Source organism: Momordica charantia, assembly GCF_013281855.1.
Source record: "Momordica charantia cultivar OHB3-1 chromosome 1 unlocalized genomic scaffold, Mcharantia_2.0 BLBB01000001.1, whole genome shotgun sequence".
In the NCBI taxonomy this organism is placed as follows: Eukaryota; Viridiplantae; Streptophyta; class Magnoliopsida; order Cucurbitales; family Cucurbitaceae; genus Momordica; species Momordica charantia.
The window spans coordinates 21,708,501-21,722,945 of NW_028275157.1; the positions used below are offsets into that span (position 1 = coordinate 21,708,501).

The following is a 14,445-nucleotide window of genomic DNA, read 5'->3' on the forward strand; positions in this document are numbered from 1 at the left end:
TTGGCAAATTAAAACTAATTATTAATAACTAACATACAATATTGTTTTCTATAGTAAAATTTTAATAAATTTGTAATATTAATTTTGAAAAAAGTAATGTAGTTTGTGGCCGTGACAGCCAGTGTCCCAAATGAGGTATAAAATTATTATTATTATTATTTAAATGTATTTTATGAGAGTTTAGAGGTGAAAAGTGAAAACACGCAACGACCCAATCTCCTCCATGGAAATGGTCCTCATTCCATTGAATTCTCGAATTCGATGTATCATCCTCTGTATACTGTTTCCATCAGCCATAATGATTCATTTTTCTCTTTTCTTGTTTTAGAAATCAGCCTTAATGACAATGTTATTGCTTTGGTCCCTCTCTATATTATTATATTTCCCCAACTTCGAGAGAGATTAGTAATTAAAAACATTTACAAAAAGAAAAGAAACAAAATCTGTATTAAATTACTTTTATGTCATTTAAGATTAAGTCACAAAATAAGACTAATACAACGTTTGGGTTGGAAAATACATAAAAATTAAGAATTAGGTCATAATTTAGATAAGTATCGTAGAGTTTGGACTCATTTAATTTCCTCTTAATTCACTTCAATTATTTTGGATCAATAAACCACCCACCCATGATGGTTCAAGTTTTTTTTATCAATTTATTTGTGTTGTATAAATATAAATAACTTACTAGAAGATGTGAATGCGGCACAGTTCCAATGATCATATTTGTAGATATAGAATATTTTTATATCTTTTCAACGTAATTTTTTTTTTTTATAATTTTGGCCATTTAAATCACAAAATGAAGAAGAGAATTTGGGAGTGTATAGCAAAGAAATGGTTGAATGGTTGAAAGTAAGACAAGACGAGGTGGAGTGTTGGGATTGGGAAAGTAAAAAGATGAATAAAGAATTTGGTTGCTACAACTGTATGTATGTATCTGTAGATAGAAAGGAAGGAGTGGTAGAAAAAGATGAGAAAGTGGAGGTTTAGTTTTTTGTCTTGTGCGGTGCGAAGCCCGAAAGCGAGAGAGGGAGAAAGCGATGAGTCGGCGCAGGAATCGAAGCCAAAAACAAAACAGAGACACCATCGCGTTCGCCGTTAGAGATTGCTGGGCGGAGGCTGCACCGGAGGCCGAGGGGGCGTCAAAATCTGCCCACCAAACCAACTCACTTTTGTTTCGCTTTCGTTGGGTATGTCGCTGCAAAAGGGCTCCACTTTCCCATCCAGTCCCCATACACAGAAAAACAAACAAACAAATCATCATGCCCAAATTACCACATATTTTCTCACACATTTATCTTAATTATCACTCATTAATCGGACCTACCATTTTTTTATAAGGAATTTTTCTTCAAATATTTTTAATAAAGTTGGGTCTAGTTGAACCTAGTCGGTTAAAAAGTGATTTTACCCACTAATTTGACTGTTGTTTCGTAGGAATTAAAGAATCTCATGGACGAACATCTGGATTTACACGTTTGTTTTTGGAGTAACGTTGTCTTTCAATTCATTGGAATCTATACGCAAATATGCGGGGAGGGATTTTAAGTCTGTAGGGTCCGAGCAACTAGGCTTTCATCAAAGGATTAAGGAATGAGTATCTCAAAGACGTCGAAGTTGTTTTGGATGTCATTTTGAAACATGTTTTTTTCGAGATTCCACATCGGGGCATCCTCTCTTCACATTTTTACCTTTCATTCTTTTTTCATATATTTTCTTTCATCAATTATCTTTGTTTTTGTTTATAATTTTATAATTTAAATAAATTAACGTACTCATCCACTAATACACAATTTTATGCAATTAAGTATATTTATATATAACTTTTATATATAAAATAAACTTCAATTAAATTATATAATATCTTCATTTATTTTTAATATTTGAAAGGAATTATTAACAATAATATTTATTATTTTAAGTATATAATTTTAAAGCAACAATTTTTTTAACGACCGATACTTTTCTTCTTAAAAAGTATAATTTTATATTGTAATAAATAAATTTCACATCAGATAAAATTAATTATATATTTATATTTTTAAAAAAATATTAAAGTTAAAAATGAAAATATCGATTCTACGCAACAACATACAAAAGTTAATATAAAAAACAAAATATTAAATTAATAAAAACGAATATATTATATAAATATAAATTATATTAAACGATATGAATATTCGTAAGGCATTTTTTGAACATTGTATATAAATTTGCAACATGTAATAAATAATCCTGCAAAACTAACATTCTTATAAATTACTCTTCAAAACAAACATGACAATCTGTCGGACATCTAAAATTCATCTACATTTCAAAAAAACAAACAAACCCTTAAGTCTTTTTTAAATTCATTTGATTTTGTTTTTAAAAAATTAATTTTTGTTTCTAAAAAACAAGTGTTTTAGTCCTTAATGTTTGGTACCTTTTTTTTTAATTTATTTCTTACTGTTCAAAATTTTTTAATTTAGTTTGTGTTATGTTTTTATATTTTTAATTTAATCATTCACTATTGGTACGATAAATGTTAGAATTTGTTGATGATAAACTTACATGGCACTAAGTAAGTTGAAGGAAATTAATAGGAGATATAATGTTATCTAATTAAGACAGAAAATTTTCTAATTTTTCATTCAAATCTCTAATAAATTAGTAGAAAATTTAGAATTTTATTCTCTTAGATGATATTTTTTCGCCCTCTAAATTTCATCCAATTCACTAAGAATATTATGTCAGGTACTTCACCAACACTAATTTTACTATTAACTGACAGTGGTCGAGTAAATTGAAAAATGTTATAATATAAGGTACCAAATTAAAACTTTTTACACAAATGTGAAAACACGAGACTAAAATTAGATGTTGTGTCTTTTTCAAGCCATAAAGAAAGGGTATTCAGTATATTACTCTCATCACTCTTTTAAAAAGTATATCTACAGTAAAAGAAAAAAGAATTATATGTTAGTGGTGACAAAAAGAACACAGTCACATTGTACCAACAACATTAAATTAACATCGCTCCCCAAACATATCCACCAGTTTAAAAACATGATTCATATTAGTTCTCTCTTTTCATCCTCTAGCTAAAGATATATCCAACAAATTATTTTTAGATATCAACATGGCTTAAGGTTAATTAATATAATTAGTACATTAAAAGATTGTAAATTCGAATTCTTAAAAAAAAAAAATAGCCGCAAGATTATTTTAAGTTATCAAGATTATAGCTAACTAACTCTTATTATAATAACAAACCATTTCTTTCTTTTTGATATCGTAATAACAAACAATTACACATTAGATACCTTAGAAATAGACACTAAAAGCTACGAATCGTATAAAAAGGTAAAAATGGTTAGCGAATATAGTTTGGGTAAAAATAATAATTATTATTATTTATTAATTAAATATATAAATATATAATTAATTTGGAAGCAGTTTCAACTACTCTCGTATATGCAGTTGTAGTTAGTTGGCTAGCTAAAAAACACAAACACAGAGAGAGAACAAATTGTAGGTATCTTTGAAGGGCTATTAATAGAATGATTATCCAATGGGTAATCATCTTCGCATCATTATATATAAAGATTCGCGTGGATTCTGCTACAATACAATAGGTAATAGGTTTAGAGGAAATATGTTAAAACTGCGGGGCGTTAAACCCACCAATTATTTAATATCTTATCAATTATCTTTACAACTAAATATAATAAAGTCAAACAATTATCCCAAGTCAATCGAGATGAGCTAAAACAAGCTCAAACATTCATGAAAAAAATAAATACAAAAATTTATAAAATCTAACATTAGGCAAATATATATGTTGTTTATGAAAAATGAGAAGAAGCCAATAATAGAAACAAAGGCCTCGTCCCACTAGAGGTAGGAGAAGGCAAGAGCAGGAGAGATTCGAAGGTTTAGTCCGACATGTGTTGGGTGCAGTCTTTCAAATGTCGAGCAATACGTCGATATGTCGATGTGTCGAGGTGTTCAACATCGATACAAGAGGAAAAATCGTTTTTCTCCCAATGTCGAGAACATTGTCAACGACATGTCGACTCAAATGTCACTCGACCAATTTTTTTTTTTTTTCTACTACTTCTTCTTCTTCTCCCTGTTACCAGACTGGTTTGATTTTGATTCACTTGATGATTGTAATCTTAATCTTTTCAATACAACCTTCGCATTTTAATCTAAAGATTTGGTGATAAGATCATTAGGAAGGTAAGATTCAGAATTTAGTTTCTATTGTTCGGAAATAAGATTATTACCGACTTAGCTTCCAAGCACATTTCTAATTAACTCATACTTTTTTATTTTTTACCTATTTTTATTTTCAAATTTAAATTTATAGAATTTGCAAACACATTTTCAAATTAATCATCCATCCAACTTTCCAATCATTATTTTGAAAAGTTCAATTATGTAACTAAAGACTAGATTAGATAATAAATTATCAATAAAACATAATCAAATAACAATTAACTTTAATTTAATAATTCAAATAATTTTCATGTATGTATACATGATTTTGTTCCAATGTTTTCGTCCAATGACATTTCCATAAGTAATATTACTTGTATATTTAAATATTGTCGTTAAAAGTGAACCATTGTAGGTAAATTAAGCTACAATTAAAGTTTACTTTACTTATTCAAATAATTTCCATTCATCTTCACTAAAAAATGAAAATCTTGTTTGGATATTTCCATCAATGTAGACATTTTCATAGGTAAGATGGTCATATTCTTACCTATAATGGTTAAAAGTGATCAATTATAGGCTAATCAAGATACAATTTGAGTTTTATTTACAAATTCAAAAAATTTCCATCAATTTCTACAATTTCCATAATTTTTCCCGAGATATTCATCGACATGTCCGTAAAATTAGAATCTCAATATTTCAATCGACATCGACATTTCGAACTTTGTTCAGGAGTTTTACTATAAATAAAATTGGGTATATATTTCTGAGTAGAAATTCCCAATCTGATTTTATTTTGAATAGTAAAACAATATTGATGCGACTCTTTTTGTTAAATGATCTCTCAGAAAAAAAAACACTTTTGTTAAATGTAATATAAATAAAAAAAAATCACCTGAGAAGGCAAGCAGCCAAGCTTAGGTTCCGTGCAAGTGAATAGAAGTTTCACCTTCTTTCTTTAATTTTGATATTTACGGATCGCCCAACAATATTCAGATCCCGCATTCAATTTCAGCATCTCTAATTTATGGCTTTGTTTTTTACCTTCAACTTTTAACCTTTGGTTAAATGTGAATCAATATTCACCACTTACCTTCCCAAGGCATTCGTCATTACACTACACGTAATAAGATAATAATATTGATTTGACCCTGCCTTTTTTTTTTCTTATTAAACATTAAATTTAAAACCTCATTATTAGCATGAAACAATAGCTGGAAGAGGAATTTAATACACCCGGGTACTCGTACTACATTTTTTTTTTGTTATGACAGGTACTTGTACTCTAATTATTTACACAATAATTTGATTTGATTTGGTTTTAAACTCTCATCATCAACTTTTTTAGTTTTTGAAAATTGTTTCCATAAGAAGCAATATTATTAACGTACTTACTATTAATAAATACATTTTAAAGAAGATTTTCTTCTTCTTCTCCTTCTTTTTTTATCAAAGAAACATTGTATTAAAATAAATCATGACATCAAAAGTTACATAATATGAGTGACAATGCACCACAAACAAAAGTTATAAAGAAAACCAAGTATCTCAAACGATATAGAAACGATTATTACACTTGGCTAATAAAATAGATTGTCTGTTCAAAGAACTAGGAATGTGAACAAATTTTAGCCCCACAAACCTTTTTTCAAAGTCACAACATCCACAATCTCGTTTAATGATTTTGGGGGAGATTCTTCAATTAATTGAAGGATATTGTCAATTATGACACATCTACTTAGGATTTGAAGGGAAATAATTGCATCCAAAGTTTTCTTATCCTCCACTACGACAGGTAACGAAGGATTAGACAAATTCCCAAAATCATACAGATGAGGGATCTCAAGATAATTAAGACTGATAACCTCCACAAATCCCAAAACAGCGTTCGGACAGATCGCTGCCGCACCTCCATCGTCGCCCACCTTTTGCTCTATCATCCTTGTCCCAGAACCATATAAGTTCTCTGAATTAGAATGCAACGAAGATGAAGAGTCATCCCAAGAGATTACAGACGGTAGCCCTCTCCAATTTTGTGCATGGTAACTCTTCAAAACGTCTCGATGACGAAGCCATGAATCATACATAACGATGTTGGCTTTGATTTTGTCAACTGCAACAACACTATTGGCATTTTGATGGGGAGATCCCCGACACCTACCACCATCCACCATCAAAGGAACTAGCGGGAAAGAAAGATCCTCCCTAAAAACCACATCCAAAACAATAATAGAAGTCCCCGAAATATCTCGATCTATGCTACTTACTAGAAAAAAATTGAAACAAAGCAAAAGGAAAACCCTCTGAAAAAACTGAGCCAGAAGACTGAAAGAAAACGCACACCCTTGACGGGGAGGAGAATAAGAGGAGGGGAGTAGGCCACTGGCCACCCCTCCCCATTTTTTTCCACTCTCCTTTGAAAAAACTCCATCTTTGGAGAGGATAGAAAAAAAAGAGGTTGCTATATAATATTATATTTTAATAACACTAGTCCTAAGGAAGATTTTCTTCTTTAAAAAAGGAGAATATTTAATTAAAATTGTTGAGGGAAAAACCCGAGTAGGATACGTGTCTGTTTCCCAGCGAAAGCGGGACCACATACGACCTCTTATCGTAACCCGAGGTGGCCAAGCAAGCCACACATCGGATCACGATGGAACAATGGACCACAAGCGGTTATGTCCCGTACATAACTGCAATAGGGAAAGGTGCACTCTATCGGTACGAAAGGCGCATCCTACAGCTGTAGGGGATGAGTAATTGAGCCATAGGAGGCGCTACCACCCTGTAGTTGTCGGGAGCATGTCCCCAGATGCTTTCCCGACGGCACATCGCACCTCTGCCACCTCTAATCGTCGTCCTTCCTGGTCAGCTACCCGATGCTATGAAAGGAAGGACCCTCATCCTCTACAACTAAGTAAAAAACCTGTCACTTATATTTAAGGTTTCTTATTCCTATCTCTTTTTCGATGACCAACTTGACCGTCGGAGTGTTTTAGGCGGGACATCGCACCAGCGTCGAGTAACTTCGATTGCAGGTTCATTCATTTCCTGATCGAACTGTTTGCTCGAGCGAAACGTGACCTGCGATCGGAATTCGCCACCAATGAAAATAATTAGGTTGAATAACAAACATGAGTACCTAAACTTTTATTTCTATTATAATAAATTATTTATTGTTGGTCTCGTTAGCTAAATTTCAATATTTTATAATTATTAGAGCAACACATGATTATTTGATATAGGACAACTTAGACACAACAGAGTAAGTTAATTGGAGCTAAAACATAATTTAAGTTTAATGAATGTATATTTCTCTTATTCTTCTTCAAATGGGTATGTTCCGATTTTGGCTTCCTTAATTCTCGCCAAATACGCACCAAATCGAGGAGCCCTAAATCAGTGTGACTTCAGTTACACAGGCTCCGATGTTTAAGTCAACGATGGGAGAATTACTCAGTAAAGTAATTAGGGTATTTTTGCTTACCTCTAAGGTTTAGCCCGTAGTTCTTTTTATAGGTATTTTTGTGTTTTAGAATCTTCTAGCTGAGCTCATATAACTCTTTGTTGTTGGATCACAGAGACTTATGGACCGGGACACCTCAACCAATGAGAGAGGAGGGAAGGTGATCCCGGCCAATAGGTCGAATCCTAGTCGGCTCGGTCTTTCCTTCGTCGTAGCTTGGTTGGGCCTCTTTGATCTGGAGAGGTCCATTTCTTTGATCAAAATCTATCTGATAACATCTTGTATCTCATCATGCTCGTTATTCACATGAATTAAAAAATGAAAAATTCACAAATAAAATAGAAATTTGTTGAAGTGTGATAAAGTTAAAAAGAGTAGGCATTTGGGATGGATGAATATATTCCATAGCTTATATTAATTGTTGAGTGTCACATCATGGATGAGGCAAAGTAAAATGTGACATTTTGCTATACACGTGACAATATCTTCTTATATAATTTAAGAGGCTATCTTACTCTTTTATCGGTCAAACAACTTTCCTCATTATTCAACATTAAAATTAAAAAAAAAATATTTATAATTACAAGACTTTTTTTTTTCTCAACCTAAATATAAATAAATTAAATATATATAAAATAGTCCAAAATCTATTATACAACTCTCGATTCATCTTTAATATTTTAAAATTATCAAAGGGATCATCCTCAATGTTCCAAATATTCTAAATCAAGTCATTTTATAAAAATTAATAAAAAAAATTAATACATAATTACATATTTTGATATGTTAACGTGTATGTTACTTGACTCATAAAATCTAAGATGCTCATCATCAAAAGCTAGTCCACTTGAAGTTCATTTTTCCAACATTTTTTAAAATAAAAAAAAATTATCTTTTCAATAGAAATATCGAAGTGGTATGTCCAGATGTCCAAATATGTAAATAAATTTTATTGGTTTTTTTAACAAAAAGATCTTGATTAGGAATTAGTTTTTAAAGCATTAAAAGTAAACTGAAGAATTTTAAAAAATTAAAACCTGAACCTTTAGTATACTAGTAAGCAACATATCATGTGAAATTTATCATTTTATTACTATTACCTTAAGAGTAATTCTATCCATTCAAATAAAAATATCTCTCTCAATTCCTCTAATTTTCTCTCTCTTTCTAGATACTATCTTTCAATCTTTACAAATTTCTCTCTCTCTCTCCATCCCACCCTCTAATTTCTCTAATTTTCTCCCTCTTTCTATATACTATCTTTATACCTCTACAAATTTAAAATAAACTTAAATAAATGATAATTTGAATAAGGAATTTGGATTAGTGAATAAAAGAAAAGTCTAAAAGAGTAAATGAGAAAGAATAATAATTTGGATTAGTGGATTAAAAACAAAACAAATAATTCCTATAATAAGTCGAGTCGCTTTTTAAAATCTTTTGTGATATCTCTGAAATTAACCTTTTGAGTTATTAATTAGTACTATGAAACGAAAATTTTCTACTAGATTGTCTTTTCAGTTTGATAAAATTAATGAATTATATTTTTTCTAGAAAGTTAAAATTAATAAATTCATTTCTTAATTTGTTGTATTTTACTCTCGAATTAATAATAATAATAATAATAATAATAATAAAATTTCTAAGTTTTGGAGTACGTTTCTATTGAATTTTTGTTGTTAAACACACAAAAGCATAATTCTAATATTATATATATCTTGGCCACCTATCGAGCTCGTAATCCACGGAATTGCATTCCTATTCACCTAGTTCCCTTGAGCGCCTTACTCTAACTCTGAGTCTTTTGCTCTTCCAACTTAAGTTCGCGTTGGCAGATTCAAGAATGCCAATCAATTAAGGACTCCCAGACATACTCTTGGATGATCATCACACGACTCAACTAGAAAATGAAGAATGCAGCTAAGTCGTCTTACTTAAAAATGTTAAAGTGTTTCGCAACATCAAAGGCTTCTATTTCTCCGACATATTAGGTTGAGACTAATAAGTATATATATGTAATATTAATATTTCATCAATAGTATGCGAGTAATATATGCGAGTAATATAAAGTAAACAAAGAATAATAAATTGAGGGAAGTAGTTAAAATTTTTTAATTTAATGATCAAATTAAATAACACACGTGCTGAAAATACACATTCTAAATGTATTGTTTAACAAAATTATTTTCTCAGTTATTTTCTCCTATCATTATTTAAAATTTCATCAAATAGTTATGGCTTATTAAATTCATTCACCTACCGATAGGGATAATCAAAATATCCAATGCCACGTAAGGTAAGAAATCTTATTTTGTATTTTAACTTTGAGATTTGTTATATTTTGGACTATACTTTTTAAAATATATTTATTTTATTTCAACTTTCAAAATATATAATTAATTTTTTCTTTATGATTGTTGTCTTTCTTATATTTTTTTTTAAAATAAGTTTATAAACACTACTTCTATTTATGTATTTCTTTATTTTATTATATATATATATATATATATTTATAAAATCAAAGTTAAATTCTGAAAAAGAAAATAATAATTTTAAAAACTTATCATTGTATTTTAAATCTAGCTAAGAGCTTGGGTGTATGTTTTAAAACATGTGATAAATATATTAAAAAAAATTGTAAGAAAGTAAACATGTATAATTTTATAAAACATAAAACTAATTAGATTTTTAACTAAAAAAATATTTTTGTCATTTCTATTATTGTACCAGCTAATATTAGCCACTAAATATCTACCTCAACCAACTAATGTAAGCTTCCATACATATGCATGTTTTAAAATATTCAAAAATCACATTATTCTTATAAATTTATTCATATGTTTATGCTATTGAAAGCAAACAAATAATGCCAATGACTAAAATCACTATCGTTTTTTTTAATTATTGTTTAACAACTAGAATGGGTATTTAAAATATTTAGGGACTAAAAACAGAACCAAACTTTGAAAGTTTATAGATTAAGATAGATGATTCAAAAGTTTAGAAATAAAAAAAAAAACTATAAATTTGGGTTAATTCTATGTAATTTTTAGATTTTTTCAGAACTAAAGTCTAAAAGGTATATTTTATTTAGATTAAAATTGAATAAACCAAAATTAAATATTGAACAACCTAACATATTTTATAGAATTGAATGGTGGAGATATTTCTATCCTTTTTTTACAAGTTGAAGATTCAAATGTGCACCTAAATTTATAATACAAAAAAAAGGAACAAAAAGGTGTATTATTTTAGGAGTAAACATTAAAAGAAATAGGAGAAAGAAGTTGAACTTAGATCCATAGGGAGAAGAGTATATAAATCTTTTCCATTGAATCAGTTGAAATTGTCCCATGCAAAGGAAAAGGTTATTTGTCTTTTTTTTTTTTTTTGACATGAAAATGATGTAATTGTTAAGCTAAAATTTGCACACAAGAGTCAAAGAAAAAGAGAGCCACATAATCATATAATATAGTAAATAGAAATGGTAAGAAAGATTGAGGGAAAGAGGAGTGAAACTGTGAAAGCGAGAAAATTCCATTTCCAAAAAATAAAATGAAAGGAAAAAAAAAAGCGACAAGATTCCAGATAGAATCCGAAGGTACTGAAGTAGATTTTTGAACAGTGATGCAACGTCAGAGTCAGACTGTGTCCATTTATATTTGCCTACTGGGCCTAGGCCTACTGCTTCACCTCCAATAAATATATTAACAACTCAGCCACGAACACACACACCAATTTCTCTTTCTCCTTGATCAAACTTCAAATTTATTAACTATTAACCTACCAAAAGAATTCGCTACTGTACAACCCTTCTCACTTTTTATGATACCACTCCAATAATTATGAATTTAAAAATGATAAAATAATATTTCTATTTATATTGGAACAAACCAAAATAATTTATAGAATGTCTAAAAAATGAGAGACAATAAAAAATAAGTAATTGTAAAATGTTTATGAGGTCCGTTTATAAAATAGAAAATGGAAAATAAAAAACGATAACATTAACAAACGAGTTCGTATATTTTTTCAATTAAGTTGTCACTCCCAAACTGCTTAAGTTTTAGAGTCAATTTAATCAATATCTTAATAGTCTATTTCATATGTGGGCTTGAAAATTTCCATAGGATCCTACGAGTGAAAATCATCTACTTGAACTCTTGCGGAAAAAAAAATTTAAGTCGATGAATTAGGATAAATTTAATCATTTTCAAAGCATCATAATTTTTTTACATAATTTTTTTACGTGAGTAGAGTTCCCGAATTGTTATTTTTTTCACTGGATCCATTTTGCTTTCCTAAAACGACTCCCTTGTGGTCCTCTCAAATGTATGTTACATTTGAAACTTAAGTCAATGCATTTATAATTTCCTATAAATTTGCAATCAAAAGGTTTGGTACAAACAAATATCAAGGGGATTAAGCAACTATCATGTCACGTTTCTATTAGGTCAAAACATTTAAGGATTTTATTGGTTGCCTAGTCTTGCAGAGGGAGAGTGAAATTAGAAATGAGGCTGATACCTGGGTGAAGGACATTTTTCAGCTTCGGAAATCTCTTCAGGAGGTGATGTTTTTTTAATTATTTTCTTCTTATTAGCTAAAAGAAAACGACTTTATTGGTATTATATAAGTTATTATTATACAAAATCTAATATTTTATGGTTTTTGAAATTAAAGGAAAAAAATAGTAAACTTTTGGTTTCATCTATATTAACTGTTTTTGATGGAAAATGCTTACTATTTACCAATAAGGACCTATATAGTATATGGTTTTGATTATCATTGAAAATTTGACAATTGACAATTAATAGAGGGAAATGCAAAACAGAAATTTGTTTTGAAATTAAAGGTAAAAATTTTCGGTTCTATCTTTTGTTTTCGCTATGACGTTTTCTTCTCCTCCTTCGTTTGAACGACGGCCACCTAAACAGATGATGGGCTTGGGCCGCTGGTTTCAATATTGGTTTCCCGTTAGTTGGGCCTAATCGAGATTTAGGAAAGTGATTTCATTATAATTAACAAATTAAATTTGAACTAAATAAAAACATTTAATTTGTTGATGTTTGTAATGGTATAACTAGAAATGAAAACAAACGAAGTCCGTCGGTTTTCTACTATTTACGCAACCGAGGGAACAAAGATAAAAAAAAAAAAAATTTACAAATTTGCACTCCAAGAAGGAACAACCCCGCTTTGAAGAATTGTCAGAAAATGTGGAAAATCTGAGCCGTTCGTGTTCTAGTGTTCTACAGTTGATAGTTTGGGATCTGCTTCGACGTTCTTGAAGAGGAAGACGAAGACGAAGACCTGACAGATGTCGAATTCTTGCAACTCTTTTTTTTCTTCGATTTCTTTGGAGCCTCCAGAGACGCGTCGGATGCGGATTGGTAACCTATTGAAAGATCAAACTCTGCGTCACAGCAGATCAAAATGGCATTGCACGTTAAATTTTAGTATCCATACTTTAAAAACTTCAATCCAAACAAAAAAGATTAAAAAAAAAAAAAAAAGAAAGAAAGAAAATGACGAGGATTATATTTACATTGCTGCCACAGACCTTGGGAATGAGTGGACCAATGAGTGAGAGCAGTTATAGCGGTTGAATTGGAATCTCTTCGTTCGCTGGCGTCGCCCAAGGACTGGGCCGTTTTGAATTCATTCATCTGCAAATTTGAACAAATTAAAACAGAGATGGAAGAATTAGAATTGGGAATTAAAGAGTTGAGAAAATTAAGGAGGTGGAAGGTGGAAGACGAACCCAGCTGGGTGCTGAAGCAGAAGGAGATGAACTATCCAATCCAATATGAGCCACGTGCTTCACGTCCGTTGGATGCCCAATCTCCATATCTCTCTCTTTCACCACTGCAAATCCAGCCCAAAAATATTCACCTTTTAATTATAATCATCCAAACACCAAACCCATTCAATATATACTACATTTAAGAGAGAGGCATTATAGTTAGTTACCAAAGATTTGAGAGATGTATTTGAAACTCTTGTAGATTCCTTTCATTTTTGAGGACATGGTTTTTGGAATGATAATGGGTGTATCAACAAGTAGCTAGTCGTCGGAGGGCTTCCAATTCCATTATTATTCATTGTTCATGCAGGCAGCTCCATTTGGGTTGATGCAAAAAAGCCCAGAACATTGAACAGCAGAGATTTAAGTAAACGACGGCGCGTGAAGTTGAGTTTGAGGTATGAGAATGAATTGACTGGCGAGGGAGAAAGAGAAATTGGAGAAGAAGAGAATTAATTAAGGGTAACCAAAAATAGTAAAAGACCTTTAAGAAATGAAAGGTTGCAGGGAAAGGAAATAATTGAAGGTTTGGAAAAGGAAGGGGGGAGAATTAAATTAGGGTGTTGGAATATATATGTAATGAGGGTTCTGTGTGGTTGTACGAGGGAAGCGTTTGCTACCATATATTAATTAATCTACAAATTGCATATCCCACCAATTAAGCTTACGTTTGCAAAACAAACAATGAATCTCAAATTGTAATGCTATTTCTCATCATGCCTTAAACGTATTTTAATTCCTTTTTCGTGCATACCATATGGATAATGATCTGTGAATATCATTTTCCACTTTTAAACAAATCCTTTTCTCATATATTTTTATTAACTAAACGACTGAAACTATTTGTCTGTTATACTGAAAATAATCCTACTCATTGCTTTTGGGGTTTCTCCATAATTGGAAGCACGTTGCGAAAAATAAAAAAATAAAAATAAATTATTGTGTTTCCCAAATGAGAATGATG

The 14,445-nt window shown here is 30.4% G+C and overlaps 1 protein-coding gene across 1 annotated transcript; it reads right to left on the reverse strand.

Annotated features, from left to right (window-relative positions):
* Positions 1–12,709: 12,709 nt before the first annotated feature.
* On the reverse strand, positions 12,710–14,218 carry LOC111012448 (CRIB domain-containing protein RIC10-like). The gene is made up of 4 exons (XM_022286602.2): positions 13,649–14,218; positions 13,440–13,543; positions 13,239–13,344; positions 12,710–13,091 (listed from the first exon to the last, which is right to left on the reverse strand). The coding sequence occupies exons 1-4, from the start codon at positions 13,704–13,706 to the stop codon at positions 12,928–12,930; spliced, it is 432 nt and encodes a 143-aa protein (XP_022142294.1). The 5' UTR covers positions 13,707–14,218; the 3' UTR covers positions 12,710–12,927.
* Between the last annotated feature and the right edge of the window lie 227 nt (positions 14,219–14,445).

Bases quoted from the DNA above. Each gene is read 5' to 3' on its own strand.
- LOC111012448 (XM_022286602.2), bottom strand. From the start codon at position 13,706: ATGTCCTCAAAAATGAAAGGAATCTACAAGAGTTTCAAATACATCTCT. The intron at 13,544-13,648 runs GTAACTAACTAT...CTGGATTTGCAG, and splicing joins ATACATCTCTCAAATCTTTG to TGGTGAAAGAGAGAGATATG. The intron at 13,345-13,439 runs GTTCGTCTTCCA...TCAAATTTGCAG, and splicing joins CTGCTTCAGCACCCAGCTGG to ATGAATGAATTCAAAACGGC.